Source organism: Canis aureus, chromosome 6 (genome assembly GCF_053574225.1).
Source record: "Canis aureus isolate CA01 chromosome 6, VMU_Caureus_v.1.0, whole genome shotgun sequence".
Classification (NCBI taxonomy): domain Eukaryota; kingdom Metazoa; phylum Chordata; class Mammalia; order Carnivora; family Canidae; genus Canis; species Canis aureus.
Window position 1 is genome coordinate 11137801 of NC_135616.1, and position 27414 is coordinate 11165214.

The 27414-nt window shown below is 37.3% G+C and overlaps 1 protein-coding gene across 4 annotated transcripts in view; it reads left to right on the forward strand.

The window, feature by feature from the left end:
* The first annotated feature begins 2312 nt into the window (after positions 1–2312).
* The window catches only part of MYOM1 (myomesin 1), a 136687-nt gene continuing 111585 nt past the window's right edge, over positions 2313–27414 (forward strand). For 2 of the 4 annotated variants that reach the window (XM_077900165.1, XM_077900168.1), the window contains exons 1-2: positions 4087–4263; positions 8216–8541. In XM_077900165.1, coding sequence (XP_077756291.1) covers positions 8243–8541 — 299 coding nt within the window. In that variant the 5' untranslated portion in view covers positions 4087–4263; positions 8216–8242. Of the gene's footprint in view, positions 2443–4085; positions 4264–8215; positions 8542–27414 lie in introns of those variants that run through there. The other 2 variants (XM_077900166.1, XM_077900167.1) reach the window with 2 other exon arrangements.

Consider the following 27414-nt stretch of genomic DNA (forward strand, 5'->3'; position numbering starts at 1 on the left):
GAGACACAGAGAGAGGCAGAGACATAAGCAGAGGGAGAAGCAGGCTCCATGCAGAGAGCCTGATGTGGGACTCGATCCCGAAACTCCGGGATCACATGCTGATCCAAAGGCGATGCTACACCACTGAGCCACCCAGGCTCACAATGTCCCTTTCTCACATTGTTGATGCATGTATTGTAGTTAACTACAACCAGCACCTTTTTAAAAATTTCTTGATTTCAGTTGGAATTTAGTTTTTGTTTACATTGCATTTCTAAAGAATATTTATTTGTTTATTCCCTCATATATAGAAAAATGATCTGCTACTATTTTCTCTTCTACTATAAAATGAAAATTACTAGATAGCTAATATAATTTATACATTTACTTTGGCTTTTAGGATACACTATTGTTAAACTCAGTACTTCACACTTATAAAAATGTTAATACTCTTTACTTATTTATTGAAGTTTTATATTAAAAATAATTTTTTTTAAGGAACCTGAGTGGCTCAGGGGTTGAGCATCTGCCTTTGGCTCAGGTTGTGATTCCAGGGTCCTGGGACTGAGTCCCGCATCAAGCTCCCTGCTTGGAGCTTGCTTCTCCCTCTGCCTATGTCTCTACCTCTCTCTCTGCGTCTCTCATGAATAAATAAATAAAATATTAAAAAAACTTTTTTGGTAATGTCTACACCCCACATGGGGCTTGAACTTACAACACTGAGATCAATAGTCTCATGCTCAGGGACGCCTGGGTGCCTTAGTGGTTGAACGTCTGCCTTTGGATCAGGTTGTGATCCTGGGGTCCTGGGATTGAGTTCAGCATCAGGCTCCCCACAGGGAGTCTGCTTCTCTCTGTGTCTCTCATGAATAAATAAATAAATAATCTTAAAAAAAAAAGTCTCATGCTCACTGACTGAGCCAGCCAGGCACCCCCAAAATATTAATACAGTTTAAAGTTGATTTGGAGAAAGAATACATCTACTTTACTTATTTTTAATTAATTAATTTATTTATTAATGAGAGACACACAGAGAGAGAGAGAGAGAGAGGAGAGAGAGAGAGCAGAGTGGCAGAGACACAGGCAGAGGGAGAAGCAGGCTCCATGCAAGGAGCCGGATGTGGAACTTGATCCCGGGTCTCCAGGATCAGACCCTGGGCTGAAGGCAGTACTAAACCGCTGAGCTATCCGGGCTGCCCTATTTATTTATTTTAGAGCTAGATGGTGACAGGAAGAGGGAAAGGGAGAGAATCTCAAGCAGACTCCACACTGAGTATGGAGTCTGACACAGGGCTCAATCTCATGACTCTGAGATCGTGACCTGAGCTGAAACCAAGAGTTGAATGCCTAACTGACTAAGCCACCCAGGCACCCCTGGGTGCCTTAAGTTTTCAGAATAGTTACACATCTATTAGGGCATTATGATTACATCAGAGTAATTGACAGAATGATTATTCACCCATAAGGGAATCATGATTAAATCACAATAATTGGTTTTTATGAGCCCAGCTAAATTTTCCTTCTTTAATTTTAGTTTAATTATGCAGTACACCTCAGTATGTGTGTGATCTGGTTAGCTATATTTTAGATAAGTATATTGTTAGAAAAGGCTGAATCCAGATGATTCTATAGCAGAAAGATCACTTAGTATACTAAGCTGGGTCTATCACTTGCTGTTTTGCTAAATCTTATTGTATATCTGTTTGAAATAAACTTCCACTGGGATCCTGAATGTCAGTGTGTAAATGATAATAGTTTAGATTTCCATGAGTGTGCGTGGACTTCTCTAATTTTGTAATCTTAACATGGATTAAAGCCCAGTAAATATTTGATTGATCTAATAAATGTTACACTGGAAATAAAATTAAAATTCTTTAGTAACAGTTCTTCCTTCTAATGGACATTATCGGCACATGGCTCTGTCTATCTACACACCCCCACACACACACGCAATAAAATTATTGAAAGGCAGGGTAGTATGATATACAGGAGACTGTGTTCTGAGTAGAATAGAACTGAGTTTAAATCCTCTGTCACATTTAAATCCTCTGTCACACACAGCTGTGTGATATTAAGAATACCAGCCACTCTAAATCTCAACTTCATAATCCATAAAATGTTTTTATGTATATGCAGTGTTCAAATAAGATACTGTAAAGCAGTTAGTATTAATGCATGAGATATAGCAAATGGTCATAAATATTAGTATTATGATTATTTATATCTGTTATTTTTATCTATATTTCTTCTCTCCTGCTTCGAGATTTGAAACAACTTAATCCTGTTCTCTACAGAAACAGCTCACTGGGAACCATTCTCATGCCTGGTAGATAAAACTCAGAACCACTTACCATTCTATATTGAGTGTTTAGAGAAAAAATGGATGCTTAAGGAGCATGAAGCTTTGAAAACTCTCATATGGATTCCAAATAGCCAAAACGTCCATGTGCACATGCATTGGAGGTATGTATAGATGAAGAAATGCCAAGTTGAGTTTTATCAGGAAATAGCATTGAGGCTAAGTGGAACACATTCTTTTACACACTTTGGATAGTCCAGAAGCTGATGTCGGTTGTGAATGGAGACTCACAATGTGTTTGAAGGCCATTTCATTTTTTTTAAAGATTGATTCATGAGAGACAGAGAGAGAGAGACAGAGAGACATAAGCAGAAGGAGAAGTAGGCTCCTCTCAGGGAGCCCGATGAGGGACTCGATCCCTTATCCCGGGATCACACCCTGAGCTGAAGGCAGATGCTCAACTGCTGAGCCACCCAGGTGTCCCTTGAAGGCCATTTCAAAATATCTACTTTCTTATAAACGAAGTGTCAGTAGAGGATCCATCAATGCATGACAAAAAGTGCATGGGGTTTGGAATCCAAATATGGATTGAAGGAATTGCCTTTGTTGTTTACTAGCTATGTGATCTTTGGCAAATGACTGCCTTTCGAGGCCTTGATTTCCTTGGCTGTATAATGAAGCTAATCATACCTAGCTGCAGGGCACCATGAGAATAAAATTAAATGAGGTCGTGTGTATAAAGTGCCCATCACAGTGTCTCAGTGTTACTGTAGTTATCACCAAGAAAGTAATTATAAATTAAACTGTGATACTGGGTCTGTTCAATATTCTGGTAGTTACAAGTGATCTGCATTCAGTTGATGTAATATCACTATAATATGATGTCAGAACACAAACCACTCAATATGTATCATCTGAACAAAGAGCTTTCAAATTATTTCTAGCAGTAATAATAGTTGATGTCCACTGAGTATTATGAGGCAATCACTGGGTTAAGTGCATTATTGCATTTAATTTCTGCAGCATTCCCATACTTTGGATATTATTTTGTAGGGAAGGAAAATGAAGCTTAGGAAGGAGAAATAAATTGCTTGGCTATTAAGTACGATGGATAGCCAGGAATATAGCTCTGGTCTGACTCCAAAATGTGGGCTCTGACCACAGATTATACCACATGCTAATTTGTTACATACTCTACAAAACAGAGAATCTCTTGTTAGATAGATTGACCCTACCCTGACTTTAGGAAAGATAAAACTTGTTGCTTCTCAAAAGCTTTACTTAATGAAAAAAAGGATTCAAATACTCAAGCTTGAAGCTGTGACTTTGAAAACTTTCCTGACGTGAGAGAAACAGTGACTGTGTATTGTCAGACCCAAATTACCACCACATGTAACCCATTTTAAACAGTTTTGCCTGTAGTGAGCCTCGTTCTTTTTTCACCTTGTGTCTTTTAAATGTACTGTACATGTGTTACAAATAGCATACCCAGAATCATATCTTGGCATTAAAATTCCATGAAGTCCATTTTGGGAATCAGATTACTACATCTATTTTTAGTTCTCAACACAAACTACTTTTTCTATTACACTTTTAAATTTTCAATGATAAAGAGATTGAAAATAGCTCCTATAGCCAAATAAAAATCCTGCATTGGGTTAATCAGGACAGATCCATTGACAGGCATTAATGTAATTACATTACCAAGGCGGCTACCTGTCAGTGCCTCTTTCTTCCTCTCGTTTGGGACTACCCTCCCCATTTGCTGCTATATTTGTCTGCCTTCTTGGCCATAAAAGGCTGGCTATGTGGCTCTGACATTCTGCTGCCTGACCACATGCATTATTTTTGAACTGGTCCCCAGGGTCCTGTCTTAGCCCTGCCTCTTCACTGTTTTGGGGATTTAACCTACGTGAGTTTTTCATTCTTTCATCCAGCTCCACGGCCACATTGAAGCATTCCCACCATCACTCCTTTGAAAACTGGTAAGTGTGACATTGAGGCAGAAGAATGCACTTGATATTTTACATGCTTAACAGCATTGTGTGTGCGTGGTTTCTTTCTATCTTGTGAGTTCAGTGGTTTTCTCAAAGAGAGGTCAGAATTGCAGAGAAATAGGGCAGTGGAGCCCCTGGGAAGGAAGACAAAAACAGCGGGGTGCCAGTTTTTGCTGGCACAGCTCTCCTCTCACATCCACACTGTTCTTTTTAAGTTAAGCTACTTTTCCTGGAACTATAAGGAGATAGTATCTGTCTCAGATGGAACTGTAAGTGTGAGTCCAAGTTTTTTCTAAGTTACAGTTCAGTGGTTTGGTTGAAATCTGGGATGGATGAGGTGGCAGGAAATAATGTGTTTGCTATTAAATTAAATGTTAAATACAATGTTCCCTGATTATAAATTAGACCAAAAGGAGGTAAATTAAGTCTGAAGTCCCTAGTTTCTAATTCAGTGATTTTGTTCTGACAATGCCATGTGGATAAATGTAAGAGTACATTATGATATATTTAACCTGAAAATGGCTAAATAATAGCTCATTGGCAACATAGATCTCCACAGAATGATCCTAGAGTTAACACTTCTGTGAATGATTTTAATCAGCTTTTGGCCTTCATGCCTATGCTCAAGTATCATATCAGGATTACAATTATGGAATTAATATTTCTTCCAAAATTCCCAAATTATATTTAGAAAGAAAATCCAGGCCTTAAAGGAACAGAAGACAACCAAGCCACCTTTCTTCCCAACATACTCTAGGTGTCATGTGTTGGGGATAATCCTCACTTACTTGATTAAGAGGAGGTAGTTGTACCTTCATTCTGGAGGTCAGAGCAGTGACAACCAGCTCTGATGACTTAAAGCCAGACTCTGTTTACTTGTAATACATTACGAATGTGTCTGCAATATTAAGTACTATTAAAAAGAAATATATTTGGGGGAAACTAGAAAGAGAGTGGAAAGTAAATTGGGGCAAGATATTTCAAGATTTATTTTGTGAAAAATGACAGCATTTCAAGTCACGTTAGCATAGATGAACTTAGCTTATAATACAATACATAGGAAGGTCATTCATCACTTATTTGGAGATCATTTAAATAATATTTGTCGTGTTACAATGTAGTATGTGTCACTAAAGAAACATCTATTATCTTTATAACTATTTAACATATTTCCAAGTAATATATTCTAATCCTTTTGTTTCATCAAAATTTATCTAATAATTATTCATTACATATGGTAATTATTCTGTATGTTTTAGAACAGAAGATAGCAATCTATTTAAGGGTTGACACAAAGTTGCTTGCTAGTAGCTATTTTTTTCCTCTTGGGAAATGCCATGTAGACTGATACCTTCCATGAGCCCCAAGATAAATATTTCTGAAGTGCAGTTTGCTGGATTTTCTTCTTGGGAATACATACTGACTTTTAAAAGAGTTTAAATAAAAAGTGGTTTTAAACTTGACAGAAAAACATGGCAAGTGTAAAAGGATTCTTTCCTCACTTAAAATAATCAAAAAAGAGATTGGGGAAAAAATGGATTACCTCATAACCAGATTGACTTTAAAATTTAGAAATAACATTTCAGAGCATGCATAAACACATTAAGAATTGGGAGAGGGGCTTCCATAAAACTATTACTTCATCCAGGTCCGTTAGCAATGTGGCTAATAGACTCCTGTCAGGGGACACATTATTCAAGAAGCTCATACAGTGTGAAGCTGCCCCTCCCTATGCTAAGCAAACTTATCTTTGATCATCAGTTGAACTGGTAAAAGTTCATAATACAAACTGCTACACTGTGACTGACTTTCTTACTTCTTTGTGTAAGAAAATTAGAAGGCTTCATATTCTTTAAGGGAGCAAATAATTTGCCTGGTTTGACCCTGTACCTTTTGGAAGTGTTTGTGAAATTTGGGAGAGCTCATTATAGGATAATACAGTTGCCCCTTGAACAACATGGGTTTGAACTGCATGGGCCCCCTGACAAATATTTTTGGTTAAAAATAATACAGTATAATTAGTATAGATAGTATAGACAATTATATAGTTATCTATAGTTAATAGAGGGAAGTATAGTTAGTTAACTATAGTTAGCATAGATAGTATATACAATTATATAGTTATCTATAGTTAGTATAGATAAATATAGTTAACTATAGTTACCTGTAGTAGTTACTATAGATAATATAGACAAGTATATAGTTATCTATAATCAGCATAGATAAGTATAGTACACTTTCTTTTTGATTTCTTAATATTTTCTTTTCTTTTGGCTTACATGCATAATATGTATTAATCCACTGTTTACATTATTAGTGAGGCTTCTAGTCAACACTTTTTTTTTTTAATTTTTTTTTTTATTTATTTATGATAGGCACACAGTGAGAGAGAGAGAGGCAGAGACACAGGCAGAGGGAGAAGCAGGCTCCATGCACCGGGAGCCCGATGTGGGATTCGATCCCGGGTCTCCAGGACCGCGCCCTGGGCCAAAGGCAGGCGCCAAACCTCTGCGCCACCCAGGGATCCAACACTTTTCTATTAGTAGTTGAGTCTGGGGGGAAGTCAAAGGTTATATGAAGATTTTTGACTGCACGGGTGGAGGTGGAGTTGGAACCCCTAGTCCCAGCATCATTCAAGGGTCAGCAATATAAACAAACTCCAAGTTTCAGTCCTAGGACTTCTTCTTCCATTTTGAGTCATTTTCATCTATGTTTTGGCTTTATATACCATCTATATGTTGGTGACTGCCAAATGTAGGTGTCTTTCCTGGACCTTTACCCTCTACTCCAAAGTTAGGAATACAACTTAACATCTCCACTTGGATGTCTAGCACGTATCTCAGCATCACTCACTCAAGAGTGAGTCTCAGCTCAGAATCTTCTGATGGTTTTTTAGCCCTTTCAGAATGAAAAACAAAGTCCCTATAGTCACTTGTTGGACTCTACACTGTCTATCCCCCCACCCTGACATCATCTCCTGTACAGCTCCCTGCACCCCACTTCTTGCAGTTTCACTGCCTAGAGTATAATAGGAATGGGCACATCTAGTGTCTTTGCAATGCTCTTCCATTTGGTACACTCTGGATGTGAGCATGAGGTATTCTCATGCTATATGTCACTTTCAGGCTCCGAAGCCATCCCCGATGAAACTGTTTAAAATCACATCCCAATTCCCTCTCCTGCTTCATTTTTCTCTGTAGCATTTAGTACATTCTGTTATACCTTACATTTTATTTATTTTTTCTATTTGCTATCTCCTGCAATAGAACATAAGGTTCTATCTAAGGTTATCAGATTAGGGATTTTTTTTTTTTGTTCATCTCTGTATTTCTTGTGCTGCAGCAGTACCTCACAGTAGGTGCTCAGTAATGATTTGTTGAATGAAAACCACATTGACTGTACACAGACTCACCATCATTACATATCCTCTCAGATGAAGCCCCTACCTATTAGAATGAAATGCCAGAAAATTAGAAATACATTTTATGAAAGGTCTGAGTTAAAAGCACAATAGCTAGGGTAGGGAAATTTTGTAAAGACCTCCTAGATATTAAAACAAAAAATAGGGATCCCTGGGTGGCGCAGCGGTTTGGCGCCTGCCTTTGGCCCAGGGCACGATCCTGGAGACCCGGGATCGAATCCCAGGTCAGGCTCCCGGTGCATGGAGCCTGCTTCTCCCTCTGCCTGTGTCTCTGTCTCTCTCTCTCTCTCTGTGACTATCATAAATAAATAAAAATTAAAAAAAAATAGAATAAAACAAAAAATAAAAGAAGCCACACAAGAAGGCGACCCAATGGCAGAAAATTTGAGTAACAAATTAAGCTAACCTTTACATCCTTTTCTATTTGCTTCTTGGAAAAAATAAGAGTATTTATTTTTACATATGGATTTAGATACCTTGTTCTTAATGGTTCGCTCAAAAGTTGCTGCTGTCTTATAGGTTACCTGGTTCCCTCCAGGGCACAAGATGTCTCTGCCCTTTTATCAGAAGCTCCACCAGCACTATGACAGCAGCTACCGCAACAGGGACCTTCGCACCACCATGAGCCAATACCAGCAGGAGAAGAAAAGTTCTGCCATCTACACCCATGGCTCCACGGCCTACAGCAGCCGCTCCTCAGCTGCGCACCGCCAGGAATCCGAGGCCTTCAGCCTGGCGTCTGCTGCCTCCTACCAGCAGCAGGCCTCCCGGGCCACTGCGTCCACCCATGCATTTGCTGCCAGTCGGAAGACAGCCTCAGCCTATGATTATGGCTACTCCCACGGGTATGTCAAAAACAGTCTTCCAACCTTAGCACAAAGGCACTTTCTCTGAATAACCCTCCTATATCACGTTTTCCTTTCTTTTTAGTCTCACAGCCCTACATTTATATCAAGTGTGGAGCGGGGCGCCTGGGTGGCTGGGTCTGATTCTTGGTTTTCAGCTCAGGTCATGATCTCAGGGTCCTGAGATCAAGCCCTGCATAGGGCTTGGTGCTCAGCTGGGAGTCTGCTTGTCCCTCTTTCTCCGTACCGCCCCCCCCCCCCGCTCCCCACACCCTTTCAAATAAATAAATAAATAAATAAATAAATAAATAAATAAATAAATAAAATATTTGAAAAAAAAATCTGGTGTTGAGCGAGGCCATATTTTGGAGAGACCTGGGATTTTGTCTACCTGTTTCCCTTTACCTTTTGAGTTTCACAAAGAGCTTCATAATCACACTGGTGTGTCTCGCCTGCATTGCCAACTGTGATATTGCTAGAAGCTGAGAAATTTTGCCACAGATTGATTTCAACATTCAGTAGCAGCAGAGCCAGAAAATATCAATGCTCACAGTAGGTTTCCTGGCCCTCAAAATGTTTCTACTTAGTTGAGAAGCCAGTATAGAATTTAAAATTCACAGGTCACAGGCACCCAAACTACAGCAGAGATGTGTTCTACTTTTTTGATATCTGAGAGCCAATATTAGAATTCTGAGTATTGTTCAGGCAGGCAGCACATATTTTCTTTAGCTAGAGCATTTTATAAAACCAGACTCCTATCTCAGTCAGCCTAAGATTATCAGGAACAATCCTATATTCTGATAAAAGTAGATTTATCAATCTATTGCAATGAGAGAGACCACACAGCAAAGGAAAAGAGAGTTACTATAGGATTCTAGGATGAGTGGAGTTTACATGCAGGTCTGGTCTGCAAAGCAAACCCAGGGGCCAGTTTCTACTGGAAGCAGTGAAGTTGAGATGAATGAGGATGGTTGTATCCAAAATCCCTTTATGTGGAGCTCAGCACCTGGGTTGGGAACTGAAGTTGCTTCTCTGTGTCAACAGCAACTGGGGTCATCCAAGCAAGAGTACAGTGTCTCATTCCTACTGATAAAGTTTTCAAATAGCAAACTGACTGATAATCTTTGATATTAGAAAAGAACATTTCTCAGAGAGTCTGTAGTCATTCAAAGATGGAGGTTAGCACAACCCTTTTTAGCAGCAGTGTCCCTGGGAGACATGATTCCTGTGAACTTTGCAGTTGGCTTCTGTCTGTTGTTCCAGCCCGATGAATGCTGGGCATATGCTTACTGTCTCAGCCCAAGCCAGTTTTTATTTTCTTGATATCCAGAGTGAAATGTTTCATGGGGATTAAAAAACACTTTGTGAGATTCATGTGATTTTATTAAAAATCTATTTATAGTCCACAGAAGGAATTACTGAACTTGAAAATGTAAACATTTCTGGGATATGTGATAAATAACCACTTGCTGCCTCCAGTCTGCCTCTCCAAAGCATCTGGCATAGATTGCATTTTTTTCCAGTTATAAACACAATATAATTTTAAGTCTTACAGAATTTAAGTCCACAAAATATCTGTTAGGACAACTAGAAAAGTGCTTATTTCTGGGAGTTAAAGAAGTTATTGAGGAAATAGTATAGTGGTTTGTATGAATAGAAGTGAGGATAGTTTCTGAAGGCAGAAATTCCTGAATCCCTTTTGGGTTTAAGCAGCACCTGATCTATGACTGTTATTTCTTGGGCACCGACAGGGACCTCCTGGGAGCGTCTGCTCTGTTCAGTAACAGAGCCAGAGTCTGCTTGGGTTTACCTGGAATGTGTAATGGCAATGTTATGAAATTCCATTTAAAAGGGAACAGGATCATTTTGCAATCTCATTTTCATGGGATGTTCAGAAGGACTTTGTGTTGGCTGTAAATATGGAAATATTGTTGCTAAGGTGAATTCATTTCTTTTAGCACTTGCTTTAAATGAACTGTCTTCCAAAGGAAAATTTGGGAGGAATTAACACCATGTGTGTGTGACAGCATCATTTTGTTCCGTAGAACATTAAGAGTCTCATTTGGGAAAGCAGCTGTCTTTTAATAGAGGAGGATTACATTTTAAATATCCATTTTCGTGGACTGTCTGTGCTGAGTCTATAGAAGATGTTGTTAATGTAACTGCTTATGTACGTATTTCATTTCTCCAAGGCCATAGGATCTATAGAGTTTTATGAATTTGTATTTTAAAGAGATCTTTACTTCTTCATCTATTGCTAAATTTTATGTTAAATTATTTTAAGGTTAAACAAAATCTCCTTTTAACCACATGTATAATAGCCAGATTTTATTAAACATTAGTAATTAAACCTTTGAGCATTTTTATATTTTATTCAGAAAACATTTGCTCTGTGTTATCTTTGGAAGACTTAGCCATTTCAGCTTTAAAAAGCTTCACATAGTAAAGTTTCTATAGGGAATGGAACTGTAATAATTTTTCTTTCTTTTTTTTTGTAATCATTTTTCTATACTCAACATCATATTCTTTCCTTTGGTGTCTGCATTTATGTATGTGTGTAGGTAGCTATTCATTAATGGCTTAAGGTTGGAACAACTCAAACTTCTTGGTAGAAACATGTTGACCTAGAAGTATTGACCTAGAAATAAGAGAGGGAAGAAAACACCAATATTTTTTCCTTTGTGAAGGAAAGGAAAAGAACGTAAATGTAAATTGTAAATGTAAAGGAAAAGAAAGCTGACCTAATCCTGAGGTTATTTTAGCTTTTCTTTTTTTAGACCTAGAGCTAACAGGTGCAGCTAATGTTCTTTGAACATTTCAAAATTTTCATAATTCCTTTAGGTTGTAGTTTTACTCTCTCAAAATGGAATAACTTTTCCCTGCTAAATAAAATAACTCTCTTGGACTGTGAAAACTGTTGATTAAAACTCCTATGTTTAGAAATGCAATTCTGTGGAATGTATGTAAACACTGGGCTTGACCTATTTTTAGCCTCTGCTTTGTAGTTAGATGTCCAGTGGTAAAGTGGAAACTATGGAGATTTATATGTGCTTAGGACTTGGCTGACCTCAGTAAGTCTGAGGAACAATGACCCGTTCAGGCCAATGTGGTTATAAGCACAGATCAGTTACCAATTGAATTCTGAGCCAAGGGTTATAAAATAAATCCTGGAAGGCTTATTATAAATGCTTTTATTCTTAGTCACAGTGAAAAAAAAACCCTAAATTAAAGTAATTCAGGAAGACAAAATGGCACAAGATTATTGTTTTATGCTAGTAATCCACAGATACTATCAGAGATTAAAAAAGAAATGGTACTCATAACTACCAGTAGGCAAGGATTCTTAACCTCTATCTGTGAATGGAGAGTTTTAGGTGATCTGAAATTATGTACAAAATTAGGCCTGGCTGAGAATTTTTGCTGAGAAAGACTATAGCTTTCACCAGATTCTCAGAGAACCCTGTGACTCAACAAACATCAGAACCACTGTGCTAAACATCAGACAACCCAGTATATGGCCCGAGGATCCCCTTCTTAATGCCAATATCATATAAAATTAGGATGAAATAAGGCAGATGTTTACAGGAGTGTGATATTATGGGAGTCATAGTTCCTTCCTTTCTTTTGAGTAAACTGGGTCATACAGTAAGATGGAAGTAATAAATGAAATATTTTGTTAGAGGAATGAATAACTTTCAAAAAAGCAGAGAGACATCACAGCATAGTTCTTGGATTATGGAAGGATTTAGAGTTGTCCCTCAACCCTCTATGGTAATGGTAGATATTTAATTGCTTGATTCTAAACAGATTGAAATTCAACACATATGATGCAGGTCAGCACAGTATCCTCTATACCACTGTATCTTTACAATAACCCTGAGAAGTAGAAATTAACTCCATTTTAAAAATGAGAAAATTGGAGAGCAAATTGATTGAATAACTTTTCTCCCTTGCACTAAGAAGTGGTAAAATGATTTGAACCCCCAAGCCCCCATCCTTTTCGTGGGTAACCAGTGACAGTTATAATTGGCCAACTCCCCTTGACCTCATGGCCACCAGATTTTTCTTAAAGCATCAATATATAGTTTTTCATTATATTTCATTTTATTTGCCCTCCTTCTGGAAAAGCCATTGAGCACCAAAATGACTAGAAGTCAGAGTAGGGAACAATTGATCCTAGGAGCATTCATGAATGCCAAACCTAGAACGTCACAGACGTTTAACTTGTCACTTAGACACAGTGACTCACAAGGGACTGTAGAAGTCACCAGTGTGGAGATGAGAAATCTGAGGTATGAGTGACTTGCCCGAGGCACTTTGCCTACCATTAAATTGTGCCCTTTCCTACACTCATGTCACATTGATCAACTCCCCTCGGTTGTTACCCGGATGATAACCTCTTTTCAAACTATTATAGTTTGCAAAGAGCACACTAATGCTCAAAACAATTCCAATTCAGACACGAGATACCAGTGCTAAAAATAAAGACCACTAAACACAGAAACCCTTGTCTTTTATTGGCAGGTCTGATTACAGCAGGGACTGAGGGGGACCTGAAAACTTGCTCCATTTCCCATGCTGGTGTGGTTTCAAAAGATGTTACCAAAGAAATCTACTACCTTGTGGACATTTTTGTGTCTTAACCTCAACTGCTGGTATCAGACTAGTATCCATTTTCTACATACTCATTTCCAGATGTTACAATGCAAAGTGGATAGTCTTTGGGGTCAAAGAGCCCTGTGCTTCCTACAGTTAGGTTGTGACTTCAGAAACTAGTTCACCTTTCAGTTTCTTCATCTGTGAAATGGGGAAAATGTTCATCCCTCATGTTTCGAAGTCTAAAAGAAATAATGACATAATGGGATGCATGAGTGGCTCAGTGGTTAAGTGTCTGCCTTTGGCTCAGGTCTTGATCCTGGGATCCTGGGATCGAGTCATATCAGGCTCCCTGCAGGGAACCTGCGCCTCTTTCTGCCTATGTCTCTGCCTCTTTCTCTGTGTCTCTCATGAATAAATAAATAAAAATTTATTTATTTAATAAATAAATTTTAAAGAAAAATAAAGAATGACATAAGGTATGGAGAACAGTCATTGAGATTTAGATATTGTTCATTCATTCAATAAATATTTACGGGGTGCTTCCTGTGTGCTAAGCACTACTCTAGGTGCTTGGGATAAATCACTGAACAAAACTGACAAAGATTTCCTGCCTTCATAGAATACATATTCTAGCATAGAGAGACAGGCCATAGACAATATAGTAAAAAAGATTCAATTTTATGTCATGCTGGAATGTAATAGATGTTATGGAAGCAATAAAAAAATAGAGTAGGCTAAGAGGGATCAGGTATGTGGAGCAGGAGAGCAAGTTGGAATTTTAAATAGGGTAGTCAGGCCTCTTTAAGAAGGTGTTATCTGAGCTGAGACATGAAGTAACAGAGGGAGTTATCTGGGGGAATAGTGCACCAGGGCATCAGGAATAGCCACTGCAAGGCCTTTTAGCAAGGAACAGCATCAAAGCCACTGAGGGAATGGAGGAGTGAGGGAAAGAATAGGTGAAGATACCAGAAAAGTAATGATAGGGCAAGGCTAACCATATAGGGGCTTGTAGGCCATTGTAAGAATTTTTTATTCTGAGTTCCAGAGAGGAAGTTGTGACAAAGTTTTGAGCAGAGAAATGACATGAGCTGATGTAAGTTGTAATAGGATCACTGGGGCTGCTGTGTGGAGAACAGACTGGTGCACAAGCAGAAGCAGGTTACCCAGGTAGGAAGCTAATGCTATAGTCCAGGCAGGAGCAGATGGGCAGGCAGAAAGGATATGGTGAGCATATTTCTGGATCTGTTAATTACTACTAATTCTTAATTCTACCAGATTTTTTCGTAGGGCTTTTCAGCTTCCACAGCCCATAGTTTTGAGGCTGTGAAAAGATCCATGCAGATTTTCTGTATATGGTTTATTTTCTGAGATTCTCTTTTGGTAATGTGATGGTTGTAAAACCATGTGCTTATTCTCCATTCCCCAAGATCTAACAAAGTAGCTTGTCCCACTGTTAGTGCTTTTCATGGTACTTAATAAGAAAAACACCTGAAATAAACATGGTTGTATGGGGATTTGAGTCCACTTGTAGATTTCAAGTAGCTGAATCTGAATTACAAAAAAACTATTGAACCATAGACTGTTATAGGAAATGAAGTTTGCTTAGAAAACTACTGATATATCCAGGTTGTGTATTCTTATCTTTTCTCCCCTAGAAATAGTCTTATACCCTCTTCTCTAAATAAAAGTTAAATTATTATATATAAGGAAAAAGCACCACAGTTTCTGGGTTGCAAAAATCAATACAGCTCTGGGATTTGTCTTTGAGAATTTAAGTATCCAGAAAATGATGAGTAAAATTATTTCCCATATAATCAGAGAAGGTGAGAAGAAAATCTAATGAAAGCAGAAAAGCCAGTTACTTATTTTCATCCTGCAGAAATAGGCAAGTTTATTACCAACTGCTTATTTAAAAGGCAATTATGTTCTAAATCCCAAAGACATACCCTAAGTCCAAGGAGAGAGAGAGTAACTCTCACCATGTGTCCATCTCCTGTCCCTCCTCTCACTGCTATAAACCTGTAGTTTGTTTGCACAGAGAGAGCTAGGAGTATCACTCTTGAATAATACCAGCTTCATGTGATCAGCAGTTTGTAGATATGTGGTACTGTGAAATGGCAAAGCAGGAAGAGACTAAAAGCTCATCTAACTCCAGCCCTTCCTTTCACAGATACTTACACCAAGGCTAGGAAACATGTGGTTCATTTTCTGCTACCTATGCTTTACTCTATTACCCAAAAATATTATTTGCTGGGCTCTTTTGCAAGTTAAATTCAAGTTTAGATGATACAAGATACCTTCAGATCTTCCACAGACAGGTGAACACCCTGTGAGAAGGAAGGCATATCCTTTAATAGAGTAGGAATAGAAGGGGTCAGCCAATAGTGGAAGAAGGGCAAAGTGGTAACTCCTAGGCTCCAATGTGAAATGTTAGCTCTGTTCCTGGCTGGCTGGGCCGTGGGGTGTAACTGAGCTTTCCCACAGAGGTCTCTGAACTCTGGAAGGCCATGGGAGCTGTTGCAAAAGGCTTGACCTTTTCCACAGCAGCTTTTCTAGATGAAGCAAAAGAAAGCAGGAGCACCTCAAGTGAGGAAGGTAACTTCCATGCCACCACAGTGACCATCCTCAAAGTAGGGTGTGATGTGAGTTTCTGGGCTGCCTTGTAAACAAGTTAATAAGACTAACTTTTAAAATCCCTGGACAATTTTTAATTCACAGATTTAGTTTATAAGGCATCTCCTGATACTGTCTTCAGTCAGTCATCCTGCAGAATATAATTTCAAGGAAATAAGGAGTAATCCATTTCACTTCTGCTTAAAAATAGGCCATAATCTAGATTAATTTCTAAAATAGAAATGGATAAAAACTGAAGGGTATATGTACATAAGAACCACAAAAGATTTAAATCTCTCAGTGTTTTACTCACCTGCCTTTTCTAGAACACGTGACTGTTCTACATTCATGACGAGAAGTGGTTCAGACCTCCATGGTATTTGCTTGTGGATCATGGCTATACGTTAGCTGTGGAAAGTTACTAAGAAGAAGATAAAATGTTCCTTACTGGTAGAAATTTAAATTGTGGGAAAAATAAAGCAATAAATGGAAGAAAAGATTGTGGTTATATTCCTATCTAAGTAACTAAAGATTTTTTAGAAACTAAAAATGAGGGGCACCTGGGTGGCTCAGTGGTTGAACGTCTGCCTTTGGCTCAGGTTGTGATCCCGGGGTCCTGGGATGGAGTTCAGGACCAGGGATAGAGGATTTTTAAAATAAAAATCTTAAAAAATAAACTAAAAATGAGATATTTCTATGGCTGAGAGTGAAATGGAGAGGAGGAAAAGGGATATGTGTAAGGCAAATAATGCAAAAACAAACAAACAAACCAAAAAACCCAAGGATGATCATTTATTATGACACTACATGTCAGTAAATTTCAAGAGTGATGTTGATCAAACTAAATCCATGTTTATATCTTATAAAAAGCTTTTTCTGCAAAGTATATTAGCAAAAAAGGAAGGACTCAGAGCCTCTTACTTATCTACTAACTTTCATGTTTTCCTGAAACCTTCATAAATGTTGAGATTGGGAAAAGAGAACTGAAAGGTCAGTGGAAGTGTTGAGCATGACATGATACCCATATCAAAGGAGGATCATAGAACAAAGCTGCTCTAAATCAAAAGTAGATCCGAAACAACCTTTTCATAAAACCCCAAAGAAAGTATTGTCTTTCAAGTTTTGCAAGAAGAAGAAATGTGGCTGATGGAAAAGTAGAAATGAAAAAAGGACTGCAAACTTCAAGCTTGTTTCTGACCCTCCAAGGGGTCCTTAAGATGAAAGAGATGGAGCTTCAGATGTGAGAAGCCCCAGGAGTGGTTGACTAGATGAGCAAAGACAGACAAAAAGGATGGTTTTCTAGAAGCTGACCCATAGTTCACTAAAATCACTGTTCTTTCCTTTCTTCTGGTACATAGCTGGGCATTTTGTTTATATGTAACAGTACTAGGTTGTAAATACATATAAAGATGCTGTTTTATTTATTTATTTGTTTGTTTGTTTATTTATAAAATCTTTTATTTATTTATTCATGAGAAACACAGAAAAGAGAGAGAGAGAGAGAGAGGCAGAGACACAGGCAGAGGGAGAAGCAGGCTCCATGCAGGGAGCCCGCTGTGGGACTTGATCCCGGGTCTCCAGGGTCAAACCCTGGGCCAAAGGCAACGCTAAACTGCTGAGCCACCCGGGCTGTGCTATTTATTTTATTTTTAAAAGATTTTATTTATTTATTCATGAGAGACACAGAGAGAGGCAGGCATAGGCGAGGGAGAAGCAGGCTCCCCATGGGGAGCCCAATGCGGGACCTGATCCTAGGATCCCAGGGTCACAACCTGAGCCTAAGGCAAAGACTCAACCACTGAGCTACCCGGGTGCCCTGAAGATGCAGTTTTAAAGGAAAACTGTTGTAATAATAAAAATGAGTTCAGCTGTTTTGTAACCATTCAGTAAAGTCTAATGGCAACACATATGTAAGTCAGCAAAAAAATGGAATTTTTATTTTATGCTTTTGCACCTACCGCTGTCATCCTGGGATGACCTACCCATCTTTCAATGTCCAGCTCTTCCACAAAGGATTCCCTGATAACCTCAAACAGAAATTTTCTCTCAAGCCTGTGAATTCAACTGTTGTTTGCACTAGTCTTTCTGCTTATCTGCCTGCCTTTCTTCTGTCCTGTGCTTTCTTCCTTGATTGACATTACACAACATGTCAGGCCTGGTAGCATTTATTCCCCTATTTAATTGTAAAGTTCTCAGAAAGCAAAGTCTATAATTTATCTTCGTATCTCCCTCCCACCTTAGTCAGACACAGTATTTTGCAGACAGTGGAATCCGAATAGATCTCTTTCTAGAATCTGTTGAATAAATCAAATGGTTAAAGAAAGTTAAAGTACAAACCTGTGAAAATTTCAGTGATACTCTAACGTAACAGTCTGAAAGGCTATTTTTCAGTTAACCTTTCTCCTGCACTTTCTAAAATATCAGCTGGATTGTATGCTAAGCTTATATTTAACTTTATGAGAAACTCTTCAACTATTTTTCCAAAGTGTCTTTACTGTTTTACACTCCCAAAGCAATGTATGAGGATTCCATTTTATCCGCATTAGTTATTTTCTGTCTTACGTATTATAGTCATTCTTCTGAATATGTAGTAGGGTCTCATTATGATTTTAATTTGCACTTAATGACTAATGATATTGACCACCTTTTATATGCTCATTATTTGAACAGGTGAAATACCTGTTCAAATTTTTTGCTTATTTTTAGTTGGATTTTTTCTGCTTATTATTAACAGTTATTTAAATATTTTATATACAAGTCCTTTATTAGATATGTATTTGCAGAGGATCCCTGGGTGGCTCAGCGGTTTGGCGCCTGCCTTTGGCCCAGGGCATGATCCTGGAGTCCTGAGATCGGTCCCGCGTCAGGCTCCCGGCATGGAGCCTGCTTCTCCCTCTGCCTGTGTCTCTGCCTTTCTCTCTATGTCTATGATGAATAAGTAAAAAAAAAAAAAGTCTTTAAAAAAAAAAGATATGTATTTGCAAGTATTTTTTATCATTCTTTTCATTTGCTTGACAGTGTCTTTCAAAGGCCAGAACTTTTTAATTTTGATGAAATTCAGTTCATCAATTTTTCTTTGGTGTTATATCTAAGAACTCTTTGGCTAACTTAATATCATAAAGAGTTTCTCTTATCTTCTAAGAGTTTTATAATTTTAGCTTTTACATATAGAAATTTGATCCATTTTTAAATTAAATTATGTGTGTGTTATTGAGTAAAGTTCTAAATTCATGCTTTCACCTATGGATGTACAATTCTTCCAACACCATTTGTTGAAAAGACTTTCTTTCCTCCTTTAATTCCTCAGCACCTTTATCAATAATTAATTGATCATAAATAGGTTTGTTTCTCTCAATTCTGTTCCATTGATTTATATGCCTGTCCTTACACTAGTGTCACTGGGATTTAATTACTGTTGCTTAGAAAAAGTTTTGAAATTGGTGAATAGAAGTCTTCAAACTTAGTTCTTCTTTTACAAAAAATTTTTGTCTATGTGTTCCTTCATATTTTTGTGTAAATTTTAAGATCACCTTGCCAATTTTTACAAAGAAAAACATCTACTGGGATTTTGGTAAGAACCATATTGAAACTGTAGAACAATATTGAAAAATGTGCCATCTTAACAATGTCAAGTCTTTTAGTCCATGAACACGGAATATTATTTATTCAGATATTTTTCACCATTATCATAATAATGTTTTGTCATTTTCAAATATAAGTTTTATACTTCTTTGTCAGTTATTCCTAAATATTTTATATTTTTGGTACTATTATAAATGCAGTTGTTGTCTTAATTGTACTTTTGCATTGTTTGTTGTTAGTATATAGAAGTATAATTGATATATGTGTTTTGATTTTGTATCCTGTAACCTTGCTGAACTAATTTATTATATTAGTACTAGTATTTCTTAGGGTTTTCTATATACCAGATTATATCATCAAACAACTAAAGGTAGACTTTTTCCTTCCAGTTTTGTTTTCTTTTTTTTAAAACTGATTGCCCCAGAAACTCTAATACAGTGTTAAGTAGAAGTGGCAAGAACAAATATCATACCCTTATTCCCAATCTCAGGAGGAGAGCATTTATTTTTTACTATTAAACCTGATATTAGCTATGGATTTTTCATAGATGGCCTTTATCAGATTGAGGAGGTTCCCTTCTCTTCCTGTTTTGTTGAGTTTTTAACATGAAGAAATGCTGAATTTTGTCAAATACTATCATGTATGGAAATGATAATGTGATTTTTGTTCTTTATTCTATTAATATGGTATATTACACTAATTGATTTTCAAATGATAAATCAACCTTGGATTCCTGGGATAAACTCCACTTAGTTTTATATTTTAAATGTTGCTAGATTAAGTTTGCTAATACCGTGTGAAGGATTTCTGCATCTATGTTCATGAGGGATATTGGTCTGTGGTTTTCTTTTATTAATGTCTTTGGCTTTTTTTGTTTTGTTTTGTTTTGTTTTGTTTGGCTTTGATATCAGGTAATACTGGCCTTATAGAATAAGTTGGGAAGTCTTCCCTTCTCTGTTTTGGAAGAAATTAGAAAGCAATTGGTTTTAGTTCTTTAAATGTTTGATGGAATTCATCAGTGAAGCCATTTGGGCTTGGGCTTTTAATTGTGCAATTATTTTAAATTACTAATTCAACTTTTTGATTTGTTATTGGTCTGTTCAGAGTTTTAATTTCTTCTCAAACTAGTTTTGGTAACTTGAGTCTTTATAGAAATTTTTCCATTTCATTTAAGTTACTGAATTTCTTGGTATAAATGTATCTACCATATTTATTTGTGAGTCTCTTAATTTTTGTAAATAATGATGTTTCCTCTTTCATTCTTGACTTTGATAATTTGTGTCTCATCTCTTTTTTCATGGTTAGTCTGGTGAAAAGTTTGTCAATTTTCTTCATCTTTTCAATGAACCAACCTTTGTTTCACTGATTTTATTTGTTATTGTTCTTTTTTTTTTTGTTTCACTGATTTCTTCTCTAGTCTTTATTATATCTCCCTTCTCTTTGTTTCATGTTTAATCTTTTTTCTAATTTCTTACAGTAAAAGCTTAAGTTATTAATTTGAGACTGTTTTTCTTTTATAAGATACTTAAAACTATAAACTTTCCTCTAAACACTACTCTAGCTGTATCCCATATATTTTGAGATGTTGTTTTTTTTTATTTCTTGCAATTCATAATATCTTCTAATTCCATTGTGATTTCTTTTCTCACCAATGAGTTATTTAGAAATATGTTGTTAGTCTCCTGATACTTGAGGATTTCCTAAATTCCTTTCTGCTATAGTTTCTTATTTAGTTCTTCTGTTGCCAGAGAATATATTTAGTATGTTTTTTTTATTTTAGATTTTATTTATTTATTCATGAGAGACACACACAGAGGGAAAGAGAGGCAGAGACACAGGCAGAGGGAAAGAGAGACAGAGACACAGGCAGAAGGAGAAGCAGGCTCCATGCAGGAGCCTGACGTGGGGCTCCATCCCAGGTCTCCAGGATCACGCCCTGGGCTGAAGGTGGCGCTAAACCGCTGAGCCTCCCTGGCTGCCCCTATTTAGTATGATTTAAATCCATTTAAATTGATTGATATTGTTTTGTGAGGTAGCATATGAACTGTCCTGGAGAGTGTTGAAAAGAATATGTACTTTGTTGCCATTGGGTAAAGTATTCTAGAAAGGTCAGTCAGGTCAAATTGATTCATAGTGTTATTTAAGACACTTGCCTCCTTGTTGATTTTTGTCTAGTTCTATTGAGAGTGGAGTATTCCAAAAGCATAAGATACCTAGGAATAAACCTAACCAAAGAGGTAAAGGATCTATACCCTAAAAACTATAGAACACTTCTGAAAGAAATTGAGGAAGATACAAAGAGATGGAAAAATATTCCATGCTCATGGATTGGCAGAATTAATATTGTGAAAATGTCAATGTTACCCAGGGCAATTTACACGTTTAATGCAATCCCTATCAAAATACCATGGACTTTCTTCAGAGAGTTGGAACAAATTATCTTAAGATTTGTGTGGAATCAAGAACAGACCCCGAATAGCCAGGGGAATTTTAAAAAAGAAAACCATATCTGGGGGCATCACAATGCCAGATTTCAGGTTGTACTACAAAGCTGTGGTCATCAAGACAGTGTGGTACTGGCACAAAAACAGACACATAGATCAATGGAACAGAATAGAGAACCCAGAAGTGGACCCTGAACTTTATGGTCAACTAATATTCGATAAAGGAGGAAAGACTATCCATTGGAAGAAAGACAGTCTCTTCAATAAATGGTGCTGGGAAAATTGGACATCCACATGCAGAAGAATGAAACTAGACCACTCTCTTTCACCATACACAAAGGTAAACTCAAAATGGATGAAAGACTAAATGTGAGACAAGACTCCATCAAAATCCTAGAGGAGAACACAGGCAACACCCTTTTTGAACTCGGCCACAGTAACTTCTTGCAAGATACATCCATGAAGGTAAAAGAAACAAAAGCAAAAATGAACTATTGGGACTTCATCAAGATAAGAAGCTTTTGCACAGCAAAGGATACAGTCAACAAAACTAAAAGACAACCTACAGAATGGGAGAAGATATTTGCAAATGACGTATCAGATAAAGGGCTAGTTTCCAAGATCTATAAAGAACTTCTTAAACTCAACAGCAAAGAAACAAACAATCCAATCATGAAATGGGCAAAAGACATGAAGAGAAATCTCACAGAGGAAGACATAGACATGGCCAACATGCACATGAGAAAATGCTCTGCATCACTTGCCATCAGGGAAATACAAATCAAAACCACAATGAGGTACCACCTCACACCAGTGAGAATGGGGAAAATTAACAAGGCAGGAAACAACAAATGTTGGAGAGGATGCGGAGAAAAGGGAACCCTCTTACACTGTTGGTGGGAATGTGAACTGGTGCAGCCACTCTGGAAAACTGTGTGGAGATTCCTCAAAGAGTTAAAAATAGACCTGCCCTACGACCCAGCAATTGCACTGCTGGGGATTTACCCCAAAGATTCAGATGCAATGAAACGCCGGGACACCTGTACCCCGATGTTTCTAGCAGCAATGTCCACAATAGCCAAACTGTGGAAGGAGCCTTAGTGTCCATCAAAAGATGAATGGATAAAGAAGATGTGGTTTATGTATACAATGGAATATTACTCAGCCATTAGAAATGACAAATACCCACCATTTGCTTCAACGTGGATGGAACTGGAGGGTATTATGCTGAGTGAAGTAAGTCAATCGGAGAAAGACAGTGTATGTTCTCATTCATTTGGGGAATATAAATAATAGTGAAAGGGAATATAAGAGAAGGGAGAAGTAATGTGTGGGAAATATCAGAAAGGGAGACAGAACATAAAGACTCCTAACTCTGGGAAACGAACTAGGGGTGGTGGAAGGGGAGGAGGGCGGGGGTGGGGGGTGAGTGGGTGACGGGCACTGAGGGGGACACTTGACGGGATGAGCACTGGGTGTTATTCTGTATGTTGGTAAATTGAACACCAATAAAAAATTAATTTATTAAAAAAAAGAGAGAGTGGAGTATTGAAGTCTCTAGTCCTTTTCAATTTTCTAGTTTTTCATTCAGTTATGTCCCTTTTTGCTTCACATATTTTAGGACTCTGTTAGTAGGTTCATATAAATTTGTAATTGTCATATTTTTCTGAGGAATTGACCCTCTTATCATTATGAAAAATGTCTCTCTGTCCCTGGCAATATTTTGGTTTAAAGTGTATATATTTTTAAAGATTTTATTTATTTATTCATGTGAGACACACAGAGAGATGCAGAGACATAGGCAGAGGGAGAAGCAAGCTCCCTGTAGGGAGCCCAATGGGGGGACTCGGGACTTGATCCTAGCATCCCAGGATCACACCCTGAGTGAAGGCATAGGCTTCGTTACTGAGCCACCCACATGTCCCTACAGTGTATTTTTTTAAATATTAATATAGCCACTCTGACTCCTGTGGCTATCATTTGCATGGTATAACTTTTTCTTTCTGTTACTTTAGCACATGTATGTCTTTGAATTTTTTTTTTTAAAGATAGTATTTTTAAGTAATCTCTACAACCAATGTGGAGTTTGAACTCATAATCCCAAAATCAAGAGTTACATGCTTTACCAACTGAGCCAGCCAGGCGTCCCTCTGTGTCTTTGACAAGGATGTAGAGAATTTTTGTACATTGTTGGTGGGAATGTAAATTGGTGCAGTCACAGTGGAAAACAGTATTGAGATGCCTCAAAAAATAAAAAATAGAAATGTCATAGGATCTAGTAATTCCACTATTGGGTATTTAACCCAAATAAAATGAAAACACCAGTTCAAAAAGATATATGCACCCCTATTATTTACAATAGCCAAGATGTGGAAGCAACCCAAGTGTCCACTGATAAATGAATGGATAAAGATCATGTCATGAATATATATATATACTTCATTCCATTATATGTATATTCCATTTTCTATATATAGGAATTATATGTATATATTAGAATATTATTCAGTGAAAGAAAAGGTAAGATCTTGCCATTTATAACATGGATACACCAAGAAGGCATTATGCCTCCCCTCCAGCAATCCTCAGTTTGTTTCCTATGATTAAGAGTCTCTTATGGTTTATCTCCTTCTCTGATTTTGTCTTGTTTTATTTTTTCCTCTCTTCCCCTATGATCCTCTGTTTTGTTTCTTAAATTCTATATATGAGTGAGGTCATATGATAATTGTCTTTCTCTGATTGACTTATTCCACTTAGCATAATACTCTCTAGTTCCATCCATGTTATTACAAATGGCAAGACTCCATTTTTTGATAGCTGAGTAGTATTCCATTGTATATAATTATATCACACCTTCTTTTTCCATTCATCTATCAGTAGACATCTGGGCTCTTTCCATATTTTGGTTATCATGGACATTGCTTCTAAAAACATTGGGGTGCAGGTGCCTCTTTGGATCACTACATTTGTATCTTTGAGGTAAATCCCTAGTAGTGTAATTGCTGGGTTGTAGGGTAGCTCTATTTTCAACTTACTTTTGCTACTTTCAATATTTCTCTCTGGCTTTGGTTTTCAACAGTTTGATTATGATTTATTGAGGTGTTTATCTCTTTGTGTGTGTCTTACTTGGGTTTGTTGAACATCTTTGATCCATAGAGTAATAGTTTTTATCAAATTTGGGGAAATTTAGGCCATTATTTCTTTAAATATATTTTCCTATCTTTTCTCTATCCTCTTTTCAATATTACTGCTACTCATATGTTGGTATTTTTAATATTGTCCCAAAGATCTCTAAAGGTTTTTAAAGTTTTCTTTATTCTTTTATCTTTCTGTTTTTTAGATTAGGTAATTTTATTTATTTATTTATTTATTTATTTATTTATTTATTTATTTATTTATGATAGTCACACAGAGAGAAAGAGAGAGAGAGGCAGAGACACAGGCAGAGGGAGAAGCAGGCTCCATGCAGGGAGCCCGACGTGGGATTCGATCCCAGGTCTCCAGGATCACGCCCTGGGCCAAAGGCAGGCGCCAAACCCCTGCGCCACCCAGGGATCCCCCTAGATTGGGTAATTTTTAAATCCAAGTTCATTGATTCTTTATTCTTCTAAAATCTGCTGAGTCCATTTAATAAATTTTTCATTTAAGTTATTATATTTTCAAACCCCACAATGTTCATTTGATCCTATTTTATAATTTCTTTTTTAAAGATTTATTTATTTATATAAGAGAGAGGGTGAGAAAGAGAGAGTTGGGGGAGGGACAGAGGAAAGAATCTTAAGCAGACTCCCCTGCTGAGTGTGGAGCCCAACATGGGGCTCAGTCTCATAACCCTGAGATCATGACCTGAGCCAAATCAAGAGTTCGACACTTAAATGACTGAGCCACCCAGGTGGCCCCCCCCCCGCCATTTTGTAATTTCTGTCTCTTTGTTGACATTCATTTTTTGAGTCATTGTCATAATTCTTTTCTTTAATTCTTTAAACATGGTGTCCTTTATTAGTCTTTGAACATATTTATAATAGCTGCTTTGAAGTCCATTAAATCCAGCATCTGTGCACCCAGAAACAGTTTTTATCTACTGCTTTTTCTGTTGGTGTGGATTACATTTTTCTATTTCCTGGCATGTTTCATAATTTTTGTATTGTTAAAAATTTGACACATTAGATAATATATTGTAGCAATTCTGGATTCTGTGTTTTCCCCTAATGTGTTGTCATTGTGTTTTGGTTTTAATATCTTGTCTAAATGCACTTTACTGTGTGTGTATAAACTGTGTGTATAAACTATGTGACTATTGATGTCTCTACTCAACTTGCTTTTTAAATTATTGTTCTCATTTTTGAGTCTGAATTCATAGGGATCACATTGTGTTTGCATAGGTTAATGACCAGTAAATGAATGGTCAGATATTGTGCTCAAACAAAAACTTTCACTCTCTGGCAGTAGATCTGTATGTGTGTTGGGGAGGATATTTAAAGTTCAGGTAACTTTTAAATATATACATCCTGGCTTTGCTTACTTCTAGACTCTCTTGTCTGTTCTCTACACATGAACATAGGATTAGTCAGCCAGTGATATGTGGATAATTTGAGTCCTCTCCAGTTTTTCCTATGCAGCACATGGTGAAATTTGAAGCCTCCTGTGGTGGTCTTATTTCCCAGATCTTTCTATTAAATTGCTGACTGATCTACCAGTCTGCTGATTTTCCCAACCATGATTGGAACCTTCAGCTAACTCAATTGCTGGTCTTCCCTTGTTTGCTTTCCACTAGATTGCTAGTGTTTCTCACAATGCTGCTGGATATGAAGTTTTATCATGTTCTGCTCCATCAAGTCAACCCCCTCTGGTAATGAGCATTCTAATTGTCATGCTTTTTTTTACTTTGATAGAAACACCGTATAAACTGAGCTGGGGGAGGAAGAGGGGAGAAGGCTAGGCAGAGTGACTTATAAACTTCCATTGTTCATATCTAAAGTTCAATGGCTTTTTTATGAATACTACTTCTCAATGTAGTGTATGCCTTTGGTTGATTTTCAGGGCCCTGAATGGGTTGGTTTTGACACTTGTATCCAGATTTTTCATTGGTTTTTGGGGAGAGTAACTGCTGAAGTATTCATTCCATCATACTAGAAATCCCACCTCTACATTGGTCATTTTTAATAACTACTCAGCAGATTCTGGTGTGAAGCCAAGATTGAGAATCACTGAGTTAGGATATGATGACAGGAGGATGAATGATTTCAATTTCATTCATTCAATAAACATTTATTGAACACCATCAGTCACTGGACACAGTGCAGATACAAAGATAACTGAGACTATCTGTCTCTATGAATGGTCATAGGCAGTGAGAAAGATAGAAAGAGCAATAATGTACTATAACCTGAGCATATAGGGCTGGGTGATGCTGGGTTTGGGAGCAGTGGCTACAGCCCATCATTTTTCTGAAACATGCCAATAGGTTATCACATTTTCAGAAAGTAATAAGCAGATCCCTACTTAATGTAAGTATGAATAAAGTTTCTCATCTTGGGGAACTAGGACAGTTTCTCCCAAATTATATGATGATTACAAACATAACTTTAAGGAGCTAGCATTTTATTTCATGTAAAATTTAACAAGTTTTTTAATG